This window comes from Staurois parvus, unplaced genomic scaffold (genome assembly GCF_062004578.1).
Source record: "Staurois parvus isolate SC_StPar_1 unplaced genomic scaffold, SC_StPar_1.0 ptg000106l, whole genome shotgun sequence".
In the NCBI taxonomy this organism is placed as follows: domain Eukaryota; kingdom Metazoa; phylum Chordata; class Amphibia; order Anura; family Ranidae; genus Staurois; species Staurois parvus.
Window position 1 is genome coordinate 8,088,711 of NW_028317902.1, and position 13,385 is coordinate 8,102,095.

At 39.9% G+C, this 13,385-nt stretch overlaps 1 protein-coding gene across 2 annotated transcripts in view; it reads left to right on the forward strand.

Moving 5' to 3' along the window:
- LOC149467570 (flavin-containing monooxygenase 5-like) overlaps positions 1–9,477 on the forward strand; it is an 86,650-nt gene extending 77,173 nt beyond the window's left edge. For both annotated transcript variants that reach the window (XM_089671536.1, XM_089671537.1), the window contains exon 9: positions 5,921–9,477. In XM_089671536.1, the coding sequence (XP_089527662.1) occupies positions 5,921–6,266 (346 nt within the window). In that variant the 3' untranslated portion in view covers positions 6,267–9,477. The remainder of the gene's footprint in view (positions 1–5,920) is intronic.
- Positions 9,478–13,385: the final 3,908 nt, after the last annotated feature.

The window sequence follows — 13,385 nt, forward strand, 5'->3', positions numbered from 1 at the left end:
CCCAATTGAAGTCATAGATCTTTCTCCCATCCAGTGACATATGTAGGGGTAGGAGGAGACTCTGGTGTGGACAAAAGGCTATAAAGAGCTGAAATAAGGCCACACCTTTGTGGGTCCTTGTAGCAACAGCGTTCAAAGGTGGACATTGAATGGGTGGATTGGAATTGGGTGGCGATTGGAGCGAAGAAGTGCTGTATTTGAAGGTATCTAAAGATTTCCAACGCTGGTATAGAGTACGATTTGCGGAGAGAGGAGAAAGTTTTGAAGCCCCTATTAGTCACAAAGTGGTGGGGACAAAGTAGGTTTGCTGAGGACCAGTAATTGAAGGATCGGAGGACCAGGCTGGTGGAAAGACCGGGATGAGATTAAATTTATGTATAGTTGAATGAGGTACACGGGGACGAACGGAACCCCAGATATATGAGTAGGCACGCCTCTGCAAGATGCAGAGAAAGTGCATGGGTACTGTTATGGATAAGACTCTAAACAGGTACAGTATTTTAGGAAGGATAGACATTTTTACTACAGTAATTCTGCCAATCCAAGCCAATGGTAGGGAGGATCATTTGGTCATGAGGCTAGAGAGATGAGATAGCATAGGTAGGTAATTTTTGGAATAAAGGTCGGAATGGCTAGCAGTCAGCTTGACGCCTAAATAGGGGATGGATTGCTGAGTCCAAGAAAGTGGTAGGACTTTTTGCCGGTGGGACAGGTCGTGAGAGTTTAAGGAGATATTTAGTGCCATCGAATCTTGGGGATTAACATGTAGGCCGGAAATATGGCCAAAACCATGGAGAAGCTGGAGTAGGGTCGGAGTAGAGGTCAGTGGAAAAGTGAGGAGAAGAAGCATGTTGTCCGCAAAGAGGCAAAGGTTATGGTGAGTACCACCTATCTCGAGTCCTCAAATATCAGGATTTTTTCTAATCTAGAGGGCCAGGGGTTCAATGGCTAGAGTGAAAAGCAATGGGGATAAACCTTGGTGAGTTCCACAAAGGATTGGGAATGAAGATGATTTGAGTCCCAGATATTGAACATTGGCTCGCTGTATAAGGATGAGATCCATGACAAGAAGTGTGTTCAAAAGCCCCAGCGACGCAAGATAAAATAAAGGTAGGGCCAAGAGACCGTATCAAAGGCCTTTCTGATATCCAGAGAGAGAAAGCATGTAGTAATGTTACGAGCTCAAGCCAAATGTGCCAGAAGAACCGCGCGCCTAACATTGTCACCCGCTTGGCGTATTGGTATGAAGCCTAGTTGGTCATTGTGGACTAGGGAGCCTATAAATGGGTTAAGGTGAGTGGAGAGTATTTTCGCGAGAAGTTTAATGTCTACATTAAGGAGGAAAATTGGCTTATAGTTGGACCAGGCAGAGTCATCGGAATTGGGCTTTGGAATCATGGAAATAGTGGCGGTCACTGTTTCGGGTTTAAAGGACTGACCGGAGAGGATGGCATTGAAGGCATTCGTAAGAACTGGAGAAAGAAGGTGTTCAAATAAGCTGCGGAGAAGCCATCAGGACCAGGGCGTTTGCATAGCTTCAGGGTCTTGTTAGCATTTAGGGTTTCCGTCGGGGTGATTGATTTCTCCAGGAGTTCTAGCTGATAATCAGACAGTCTTGGAAAGGATTGTTTTTTTTCTCATCAAACGTGAAGTTACACTTTAACCCGTTCATGATGGGAAATAAAACAAAACATAGTGCCTGGACACATTTTTGAAAGTTTGGCATGTGTTTGTAAAACTTTACATATCAAAGCATCAACCATTGCACAGAACCCAGTGTCAGAATGTCTACCGCATTCCCACAGTCCCGCTATAAGTTGCTGATCGCTGCGATTACTAGTATAAAAAAATAAAATTCCATTATATATACTGCCATTTATAGATGCTAGTTATTTGTAAAATGTTTTGAAAACCATTTATCATTTTCCTTCCACTTCACAATTATGTGCCCCTTTGTGTTGGTCTATCACATATCCCCCTGTATCCTAAGTCCATAGCTCTGGGGGCAGACCCCTGTCAGATCCCAAGCGTCTACAAACTATGGTATAGATACTGGAATTTACTCTCTGACTGTATCATATTTCTCGAGGTGCTAAAATGCAAGGGCAGTAACAACACGGAAAGTAGACACCCTAAGCTATCTGCTGAGAGGCATGTTGAGTCCATGGAAGATTTATTTTTTCTCCACAAGTTTTTTTTACAGAAAGTTGTCATTTAAATGGTATATTGCTCACACATGTCATGGGTATATTTGGAATTACACCCCAAAACATATTCTGCTACTTTTCCTGATACCACAAGTGTGAAACTTTTTGGAAGCCTAGCCACATACAGAAGCCCAAAATCCAATGACCCCTGTGAAAGCCTGATGGTCCTTAAATTCCTCATTTCACTTCCTCACTACCTATCACAGTTTAGGAGGCCCTGAAATGCCAGCATAGCACCAAACACCCCCAAATAACCCCTTTTTTGGAAAGTAGACACCCCAAGGAATTTTTCCACAGGTTTTGAAAAAGAAAAAAGAAAGGAAAAAATATGTTTTCATTTTTTTTCTTTCTTCATTTTCTAAAAACTTGTGGAAACAAACGAGATCTGCAAAATACTGCTAATAGACTTCTAGTTCTCCTGGTTTAGTATTGCCAAGCTACTCAAAGAAACCAAGAGACATTTATGCATTCTAAGTGCAGTATTTATTGATAATTGAACACCTATAAAAGAATGCTATGCACTCACATGTATAGGTGCCTATTCCACCAGTATGTTCAGCCTGTAAAGTCAAAGACGGCCGACATGCATTTCAAGCCTCGCTCTCACTACGGCCGAATGTGATGTCTAAGGAAACCGGAAGTGACGGAATCATGCTTCGACGTACGTTTTGCCTGGTAGTGTCTTCACTTCAGGAGGACCATCTTGGGATATTCAGAGACGTATGTTCCAGCCAATACCATCAAAACACATGGAAATGGTGGGATTGCTTGTCCCACTTTGAATTTATGACAATTTATTGTACAGTGCCTACCTATTCGCTTTTGTAGTGATGTATGGTCCAGCAGGAGAAACCACAGAGAGCAGCCAGCTAGCAGTTATTTACACAACTAGAAGTGTGCAAATATGTGCAGTGTTTGAAAGCACGGTGAAGTGGTAGCTTTTCAAGAAATTGGCCACTGGATAGGTAAGTATACGCTGTCTTCTTTTACTGTTTTTATGGACCTACACGTGACCCTGTGCTGACGGGATCACTTTAGGTAGAGAGAACTCTATAACCAATTGCATGATCATTATTGCGGGCTGCATTTTATGAGTGGTCTGTAAAATACAGGCCACGGTATGTAATAATATGGCTGTGTACAGAAGAGATCTAATAGCTCTTTGCTATAAACAGGCCCCTATTGTACTAAAGCACTGTATTTCATTAACAATTTACTTTTTTTTTTAATAAAATACTTGTTTTTTTATCTTTTTTAGCTGGGCTATGCCTGCTAATTTATGTTTAAATAGCTAACTATAGTCTGTAGTGCTTTTGGGTAATGTGGCGCTTTATGAATAATAAATTATTAATGAATTGGGCGGTGTCTGACTCGCGTATATAATTAGGACACAGTGCCTTCAGCCATTAAGGCAAAATAACTTAATCAATAATATTAAATAATACAGACACCTTGATAAAATATACCAGCACAATGTAATTTTCCTAAATTCTTTTACCAATGTGATTTCTTACCAAATATACAAATATCGCCAATTTGAATAATAAATAAATAATTTATTTATATACAGAAATATTTATATATATTTTAATACAAATTAATTTACTGGTGATTAGTGTTTCTTACACACGATCAAAGGAATAACCCACGATAAATTGCAATTAGGTCAGTCTTAAAATGTATGCAATAGCAAAGTAAAATAACAAAACTCTTGATTTATCGGCGATTTGAAAAATATTATATTTCAGTATTCCATGTATTTTCCACAACTCTCGCGGCCGAAGAAAGTCAGGAAAAATACTTCTGACATTATAAAACTGAAACACTTCAAATGCATCCTAAGAACAATGTGTTTCCAGCATACCAATATAGAGAGGAAAAAAAAAACTCTATTCTACAAGCAATACAATCCGACACGAAAAATTAGCACCCAATCTCCCTATACACCATCCAATCTCGATGGTTCAACAAGATCTATACAATTACGAAATAATTAGCAGTTGATATCAGCATGCACAGTACCAGCACTACAGCTCAATAAAAATAGTTATAAAGTTCTAGTAATAACTTTAGTATGAATAAACGTTATGATAATCTGGCCACAATATCTCACCACTCCCAGAGATAGCGTTTGAGATTTTGGATGGAACAGTAGGCAGGTGAAAAGTGTTGTTCCTTAGCAAGCAGCAGTCTCTCCAACCAGCAAAAGTTCTCCTCTTTCAGTAAGCCAAGCAAAGGGTATTTCTCTTTTAAAAGCAAAAGCTGTGTTTCTTTTCTTTTTCCAAGCAAAAGGATTTCTTTCAAGCAAAAAGTGTGTGTTTTGGTAGGCAAAAGGTTTCTTTTCTTTCATCAGCAGAAGGTTTTTTGTTTCGTTTGCAGAAAGTTTTTTTTTTAAAAATGCTCTCCTTCTGTATAAATACTGTGGGGATCCACTGTCTGCTGGGTCCACCCATAGCAAATGTCAATTGGACAGTTAGAATACGACGTTTATTTTAGATGTTCTTTACCTGTCCACTAGAGGCAGTTGTGTTCCATGAATGAAGATTTGATTTTCTGCTTATGTGAAATTTAAGTAGTATTGCATTAACAAAATATTTGTCATGATGAAATATCAAAGCAGCTTTCATAGATATCCCTCTTGATAAAGTCCATTTATTTGCGTTGGGTTAAACATTGTGAACCATCCTTATTAAGTGAGAATTATATCTCTGCGGTTATCAATTATTATGAAAATGGTTGATATTAAGGAGAATACTCCCGTAATTTGTCATGGTACTTTATCAGATGATGCACATGTGTTATTTCAGTCCATCATATCATATACCTCATATCTTTTTTCACTATGATATGTAGGTACGTATTGTTAGTAAGTAATATTTTTGAAATGGTCTACCCAGAATCACAATTCACAGCATATGTTATTGGAAATTGGTTGACATTTGGTTAATGCTTGATGGGATTTTATAGTTGGGAAATTGACATGATTTTATCCTTTGAGAGTCTTTTTCAAAATTTTTCTTAATAGTATCGTGATTTTATTTAATCCATTACTAGATTCAAATTTAAACCTATTTCTTTTGGCTGAACTGTCCCTTAGCTCACCTCATAATGTTTGTTCTTACTAATTCCTGTGTGGCTCTCCTAATGCCCAGAAACAACGAGAGTAAATGAACATTCATTATGTGCAAACATGGAAGAGTTGCTCCTATTGTCCTTTTAGTTAAATGTTGGTGCTTTGCAAATGTGAGCCATTTCTCTCTTGCTAGATGTTTTATTTCTTTTAGAATCCAGGTACATTTATGATGTGTCTTCACAATGAACATTCATGACATCTGGAAGTCTTTTGGTCAATACTGGCCAGTGTATTCCTGGTTAGGGCTGTGTGAACCATTGCATCTATTTTTATCAATTGTGAGAGTTAAATAGGCCATTTAGATTCAGTCAACATAATGATTACCTTCTTCTTGTGTGCACCTGGTTGGTCAACAATTGTTAGTGTCTTTTGTTTAAGTGGTCTATAGTAAAGAAAAGGCACTTCTTTCTCTGGAAAATTACTAGTGCTTTTGAAATGTCTCACTGAGTTATTTTCTGATATAACTTATGGATCTTTATGTATCAAAGCCATAACAAGTCTCCAAGAAAAATAAGGAGACCATAGGAAAACGATCTTGGAATATTCTTTTCACAATATTGTCCAAAACCTCTTGTTTCAGGTATGTCAAAAGTGAGCGTCACACCATACAAGTGGATTATGTACTATACATGGATGAAATGGCAGTAGAGGTAGGCTGCAAGCCCAACGTTAAGCATCTTTTCCTGTCAGATCCCAAGCTTGCCTGGGAGATATTATTTGGTCCATGTACACCTTACCAGTATCGCCTGTGTGGACCAGGGCAATGGAAGGATGCCAGAAAAGCCATTCTATCTCAGAAGGATCGCGTCATAAAGCCAACAAAGACTCGCATCACAGATACTGAAATGACCCACAGTTCATTTAATATGCTTGTTAAGCTTCTGGGCATCTTGGTGATCTTTGCTGCCATATATGTCTTAATGTAATTAGGCCAAGTAATGCTATGATTCAGAAAAGTCCATTCTTACAGGCTTCAGTCTCTTGACCAAGACCTATTTGTTATATAAAATATCCTTTAAATTTGAAAAATCCCATATCCTCCAACTTGGATTGTAATGAGACTGTCCTTTTTATTCTTGGTTACTGAAAAAAAATACATTCTCCTTAAAGCATTACCTCTTATGTGCAATTTCTTTTTATTGTTTTATTTTGATCTCTATCATAAAGAGAAACTCTGATTCAAAAAAGGAAAACCTTTTTTTCCAGTAGATATTATGGCCTCAGACAAATGTCTTTTGTTAGCTCCATTGGTGCTTCTATGCAATACATACAGTCTTTTCCTCTGGAGAGAAGTTTTACATTTTAGACGTATTTTTTTTGGGGGGGGTGGTTAGGGGGGGTGGTATACAGTTTGTACCACTGGATTTTGGGGATCATAGTATGGCACATTAAAAAATTAAGTTTCTGTACTGATTCTATTTGTTCTTGCTAGCATCACCATGATAGTAGTGTTTTAGGGGTCGGGCCCAGCTTAAAGTTTAGGTAAAAGGGCTTTTCTTTATGTCTGGGTAAAGTGAAGAGGGGTTAGACCTAAAGGGTGTTTATTCTTGTATGTGTTTCTGATGGGGAAATTCACCCTCTCTATTTCCTGGGGACCATTGTCAGTATAACTAAAAGTAAGGGGAAGGCCAAAATTTTGAGCTGTCACTGGAAAAAGCATAGAGAAGAATTTTCCAACAGGAAAGTTATTTCAATGACAAATGTCTTAGGGATTGTTTTCACTTTGGAGAAATTTCTTCTCATTTCCTGTCTACATGGTTGACAGTGGCAAGAAATCTCTGGAATGGGATACAATGACAAAGAATACCTTGCAAGGGTTTTGACCATTTCTTACTCAATTAATTTAGCTATACTTTAAAGAAGGAGATTTTTATTAATGTGTTCTGTTCCCCAGGGAACAAGATAAATATAGCACCTTGTCCCATCTTCCTATGTGCTGTCTAAGGCTAGCTGTGAGATCAAACAGGGCATCCCTCTTCCTTCCACTGCTGTCCAACAATGTAGCTAGCAAGGAGATGGCTGCTTTTACGAACAGCACTTTTTCTCCATCTCCAACTCCAAGCGCTTGCCTGCTTGCCTGGAACATTTTAGCTAATAAGCCACTCTCCCCTCACATTCCTCATGAGGTGCTTGACTGAGGAAAGTGCTTGAAAATGGAGAAAAGCAACGGTCTCCATGCTAGCTGTACTGTCGGACTGCCATGGAGGAAAGGGGGATGCCCTGTCCAACCTCACAGTTAGCATTAGACAGCACATAGGAAGATGGGACTAGTATGTCAAGTACTTTGTCTTCTGAGGAACAGAACACATTAATATACATTGAAATAAAGCCTCTTCTTTAAATTTAGGGGTTGTGTATAGAGCCTACAGAAAAGTTAAAAGCCAATATGTTACTATTCCTTTTCAAGTGTGTAAAATTCTTTCTTAATACTGAAACTCACACGCCAAAAACATGTATTTTCAGAAGTTGTAAACTAATGTACCATGCAAAGTACAGTATGCATGAATTTGACCTGTACTTTGTATGCTGCCTAATCTGTTCTAGTACATTAAACATGTTACTGTTAACTGTCTGCAGTCATAATTTTGTATATTGTCAATTCACTGCTACTTATCTCACATTTCACAAACCAGCTCATGCACAGATTTGAAATCTCAACTGGCTTGTAGTGGAACTGAGAGGTGACAAAAGAGATTCAGGCTTCAATCTAATAGTATAGCCCAAACCTTTTTTTATTAGTAATGGATAGAAAAAGAAGGAATTAAAAACCTCTGCAGTGTTATTTATTATTGTATGTCAACCATTGTGGGAATTCCCTTCACTTCTTGTCCCAGAGCTGTAATAGGAAGTTAAAGGAAATCTCTCAAAGCACGGGGGATTCCTCTTTAAGACAGTTGTCCCCAGAACAGGTGTCTCCATTGGACGATTTCCCTTTACCCCTTATTCTGGGGACTATTCTAAGATTTTGGATTTCCCATCCCTTTCTTTCCCAGTGACAATGACCACCAATACAAATAAAGGGGAGAAGCCCCCCAATGGGGACTCAGACAGCAATAACAGCTTGACAGAGAGCCTTCCCTATTATCCAGAACAAAACAAAAAAATAGGTTTTGCCTAGATATGCACCCAGATGGAGGTTTTTCTTAAATTATCCTCTTTTACTATGCCCTTTAAGGGACAGCTTTGCTTGGTTACATACTGTGATACAACCATTAATCAGAGATAGCAACTATAGTGGTTCCTTCATTCTTTTATCCTATCCTGTCAATAAAGCAGAGCATCCTTTGTTGCTATAAATGTTTATTTTTTCCTGATAATAATCAAAATAGTCAGGGGTATAACTACTGATGATTAATTCTAATATTCCACTGTTGGTTTATTCTTTTTGTACATACACATAAAAACATGTGAATACATAACATCAATGATCCGTTTGTAATGCTTTTTCTGCATTTTGTGATGTCAATGTAACCGTTATTTGGATTTTTTTTTTTTTTTTGAGGGGGGGAGTGTAGTTCTTATGCATGCTTTCCAGCATCTTACATACAGATGTGTGTAGTATATTGTGTGTAATATATATGTATATGTATTGAAGACATTGAAACACATACTGTTCATTCTTGGACGGGCCAGTGATAAGACCACTTTACACACCAAAAGAACTCCTTACTATGTTAATGTATGCAGGAGGTAATTACATTACCTTTGTTGTGTTGGGTTAACCTGTTTTTGATTAAATAAAGGAGAGTCAGGGGAAGTTTCTAGGTCTAGACACATAAAATCAAACATGCTACTAAAAGTGGCCAATCAGGGTGCTTGCCATTGTACTGAATGGGGAAAATGTGTATATTAACACAGGACACAGAGCACAAGTCAGGATACATGGGACAGAGCACAGGTCAGGATACGGGTGACAAAACACAGGTGACAGGACAGGTATAGATCATAACTCACATTATTGCATGCATGGGAGCAACCTAGGTATGCTGGACGGTGTACTATCTCTATGCTTGATATTAAGTATCTTGAATGGGACTTTGAGAGTTGTTGTTCATTGTAACATTTACAAGTATTCAGCTGGATTTCTGTCATCTGTAACAAATATCTTTATCCGAATAAATGCATCTCTCTGGGAAAGGACTATTGGTTGCTGCGGGAAAAGTATATATACAAATACACCCTGGTCATCCGGAGAAGGGCTGGATCTCCATGTTTGATGTGACGTATCATTGCAATCTTTACAAATATTCACCTGGATTTATGTTCTATGGATTGTCATTGAGTCCATTAAATCTCTCTAGAAAAGCTATACTTGTCATAATTTTAAGACAACATTGGTGCCGTGACCCGGATTCGAACCGGGGTTGCTGAGGTTGTCTTAAAATTATGACCAATGTTGTCTTAAAATTATGACAAGTGTAGCTTTTTTAACACAAAGTTGTCAATCTATAAGATATTTATAACAAATAGCGTGAACATACCAATAATTACACCCCAAAATACATTCTGCTACTCCTTCCTATTAGGGGGAGTGTAAGACTTGTGTAAGACTTTTTAAAAATTTAAACAGTATATGTACCCAACATTGCAACCTCTGCAACACAAAAATCAACAAACACTGTATAAAAAACAATATAAACAAAAGATTACCTGTGGTTTGAGAGAGAACTGGCCCAGGAAGCAGGCAGAGACATGGTCAGCAACAGCCAAAAATCATCAAGACAGCAGGCAGGAATATGCTCCATAAACATGATAGGGTCAGTACAGGCAGCAACATGACACCCAGGCAGCAGGCAGGAACAAGGTCCATAAAAAGTCCTGGGTCAATACAGGCAGCACGCAGAGATTTGGTCAGCACAGCCAAAGAATTAGTCTAGGCAGCAGGCAGGAGCATGGCCCATAAAAAGTCCTGGGTCATTACAGGCAGAGATATGGATAGCCCAACCAAAGTATTTGTCCAGACAGCAGGCAGGAACATGGCCCATAAGAGGACCTGGGTCAGTACAGGCAGCAGACAGAGATATAGTCAGCATAGCCAAAGTATTGTCCAGGCAGCAGGCAGGAACATCAGGCTTAGGGCCTCGTTCAAGTAGGACCTGGGCACAGGGGTAGAGGCTTTGTCCTACCCAATCTCTTCAAAGCCTCCAGACTAATAGACCCTGTTCCAGGAATTACACCCGGAGAAAACCAAAAACTGTTTCTCTCTACTTGGAACTCCACTCTGAATCCCCTCACATATGTGAAACCCCTGTATTATCTTGAATCCCACTACTACAGTAGCAGGGCAAAAGATCAATCCAAGTGGAAGGCAAACAACATGATTGATTAACAAGCCCAGGTCAGTGCAGGAAGACGGTAGAAGCATGATTGATAAACAATCCAGTCGACAGGCAGAAGCATAGTTGATAAATAGGCCAGGGTCAGTTCAGATGGAAGGCAAAAACATGGTGGATAAACAATGCAGACGGCAGGCAGAGGCATAGTCGATAAAAAGGCCAGGGTCAGTTAAAATGGAAGGGAGTGGCATGGTTGGTTGAGGCAGCAGGCAAATGATCAGCACACATATTGAACGTAGGGAAATGCAGGCTATTAGAACTATGGGCAAATATTTTAGTGATCAGTCTCTGATGCATAGGCCCAGTTGGGAGGGACATTGGAGACAATGAAAACTGGTGTCTTTTCTAACTCCCTCTCTGGTGCATACTCATCATATTTTTTGGCCTACTACTGTTGGTGGAATGCTCTCTAGGAAATGCACTCATGAAGTCTGCTCACAGAATCAGAGCAATTATTTTCTGGGAGGATCCTTGCTGGTAGATAAGGGTCGATTTGTTCAATAAATTATACCAGAAATGGGACCTTCTTGTTGTTAAATAGAGCTGTAGCATCTGATCATTGAAATCCATCCCCCCCTGCCCCCATGTAGAAAGTATAATCCTGAATGCATGCAGACTTTTGAATGGAACCGTGTCTTCTGGGAATTTCCACCAAGGTGTCATTGTGGATAGTGGACAGGATGTAAACATCTCTCTTAGCCTTCCAGTTCATGGCCAGCATTTCGTTGTTTCTTAGATTCCCCACTTTGCAGCCTCCCAAACTTTGTGGGAAGCCCTTCCTGTTTTTTTGGGAGGTACCACAGGCCAAGGTTTTCTCACGGTGCAGGTGGTGTAAAAGGGGCAGACTGGTATAGAAATTGTCTTGGTAGATGTAATAACCTTTTTGGAAAAGTGGAAAAGCCAGGTCTCTGACAATTTTTCCACTTGTGCCGATGTAGGTTGGGCACATAAGGGGCTTGAGCTTAGAAATATCCAGTGGTTCTTTCACAAAGCTTGCAAAGCTTTACTCCATATCTGGCCCTTTTACTTGGAATGTACTACTTGATTCCCAGCTGGCCAATGAAGTGGACAAGGGATTTGTCCAAACATATGTTTTGGTCGGGGACATAAAGTTCAGCAAATCTTTGGGGAAAAGAATTAGGAAGTGGGCAAATTTTTTATTATTTGTCATAGTTGGGATGAACTTTGGGAGGGCACTGAGTATTGTCACTGAAATTAAGAAGTGCATGATCATTTCATAGCGTGACCTGTGCATTACAGCAGAATAAAAGGGCATGGGGTGGGTGGACCAGTAAGCATGTTCTTCATTTTTGTAAGCCCCATGTTAAGGGTGAGGTCCAAAAATAACTTGAACTCCTTTACCCTTTCCAGCAAACTTTATGTAGCACTATCCCCTTAAGGGTTGCTTAGTAATTTTTGGGTTTCCTGTCAATCTGGACCTCTTTCTGAAAGCCCAACCTCTGCTGACACCACTGTATTCTTATGACCAGAATAAGCCAGGACTGTAAAATGGACTCACACACAAGTTAGTGTAAACCAATATAAGGTTTATATTGAATTTGAATGTAGTTTGATAAAAAAAAGCACAAAATAACATTGGCATGTGCAGCAATATAATCACTCTTCCCAGCTTTAAGTAAAAGTAACAGCATCCACAGTAAAGTGCCAGTAACTGTTAGCAGGTCTGCCTTCAGAAATAATCTAATCCCTCAAATCTGAGGTGACTCTTGAATCCTCAGTGAGTGGGAACAACTGTCAATAAACAAGTAAGCTCACTGCGTGGTCCTCAGAACCTGACAGCAAGGATTAGATCTGAAAATGGAGAGAGCTCTCATCTATAATCGACCAATGTCCCTTTAAGAACAATATGGAGTTTTATCTGTGCTAGTTGACCCAATTGGTGTGAAGATGATCTAAGGTGTAGATGATAGTTCCTTAGGATAACAACACAAAGGATAAGGAAGGAACAAAAAGGAGGAATAAGTACTTCTCTTCTTAATGGCAGTGAACTGATGCAAGGTCCCCTTTAAGGCACTAAACAAGGACAGATTTAAAGTAGTGAAGTGTAACAGTTGGCATAAGTGTCTGTGAGCAAGAACAACTCTCTCTCTGGATGACAAGGGCCAAAGACAGCAGTAGTAGAAATCCTGTTCAGCTGGGAAAGGTAAATTGTTGTTTCAGTTGGCACTGCTGTATTCTGGCGGCTGGCCTGCAGCTTTGTGCCCTGCAGTCAGCTTGGATGATGAGACTGTAATGCAAATGTATTCCAATGATGGCAGCTGGAAGAACTAGGCCGCAAACTGGGGTAACTATGAGTAATGTCCGCAACTATGTGCAGGTAGATGTGATGAGATTGTCAGTGTTCACTTAGTGGGTGTATGGAACTCTCTCACCTGATCAGTGGTGTCCGACAGGTCTTAGCAGTCTGTTTTTCTCTACAGATGGGGGCCCCCACAGACTCTCCGGTCCTTATTCGGCATCCCGTCTGGCCTCCTGCTTACAGATTGGCTCGCTGGGCGATGTGGCAGGACTGACAATCGGCAGACTCTTTCCACTCCTCCTCCCTCTCTGACTCTGACTACACGGCATGGTCCAATACACTAACCATCAGCACACTTCCTTCTCTCTCGATCTCTCCCCTCACACTTTCTGTTCAGTCTCCCGGGCTTTTAGATATTTATACCCTCGCCCACCTTCTCTGGGAAATGC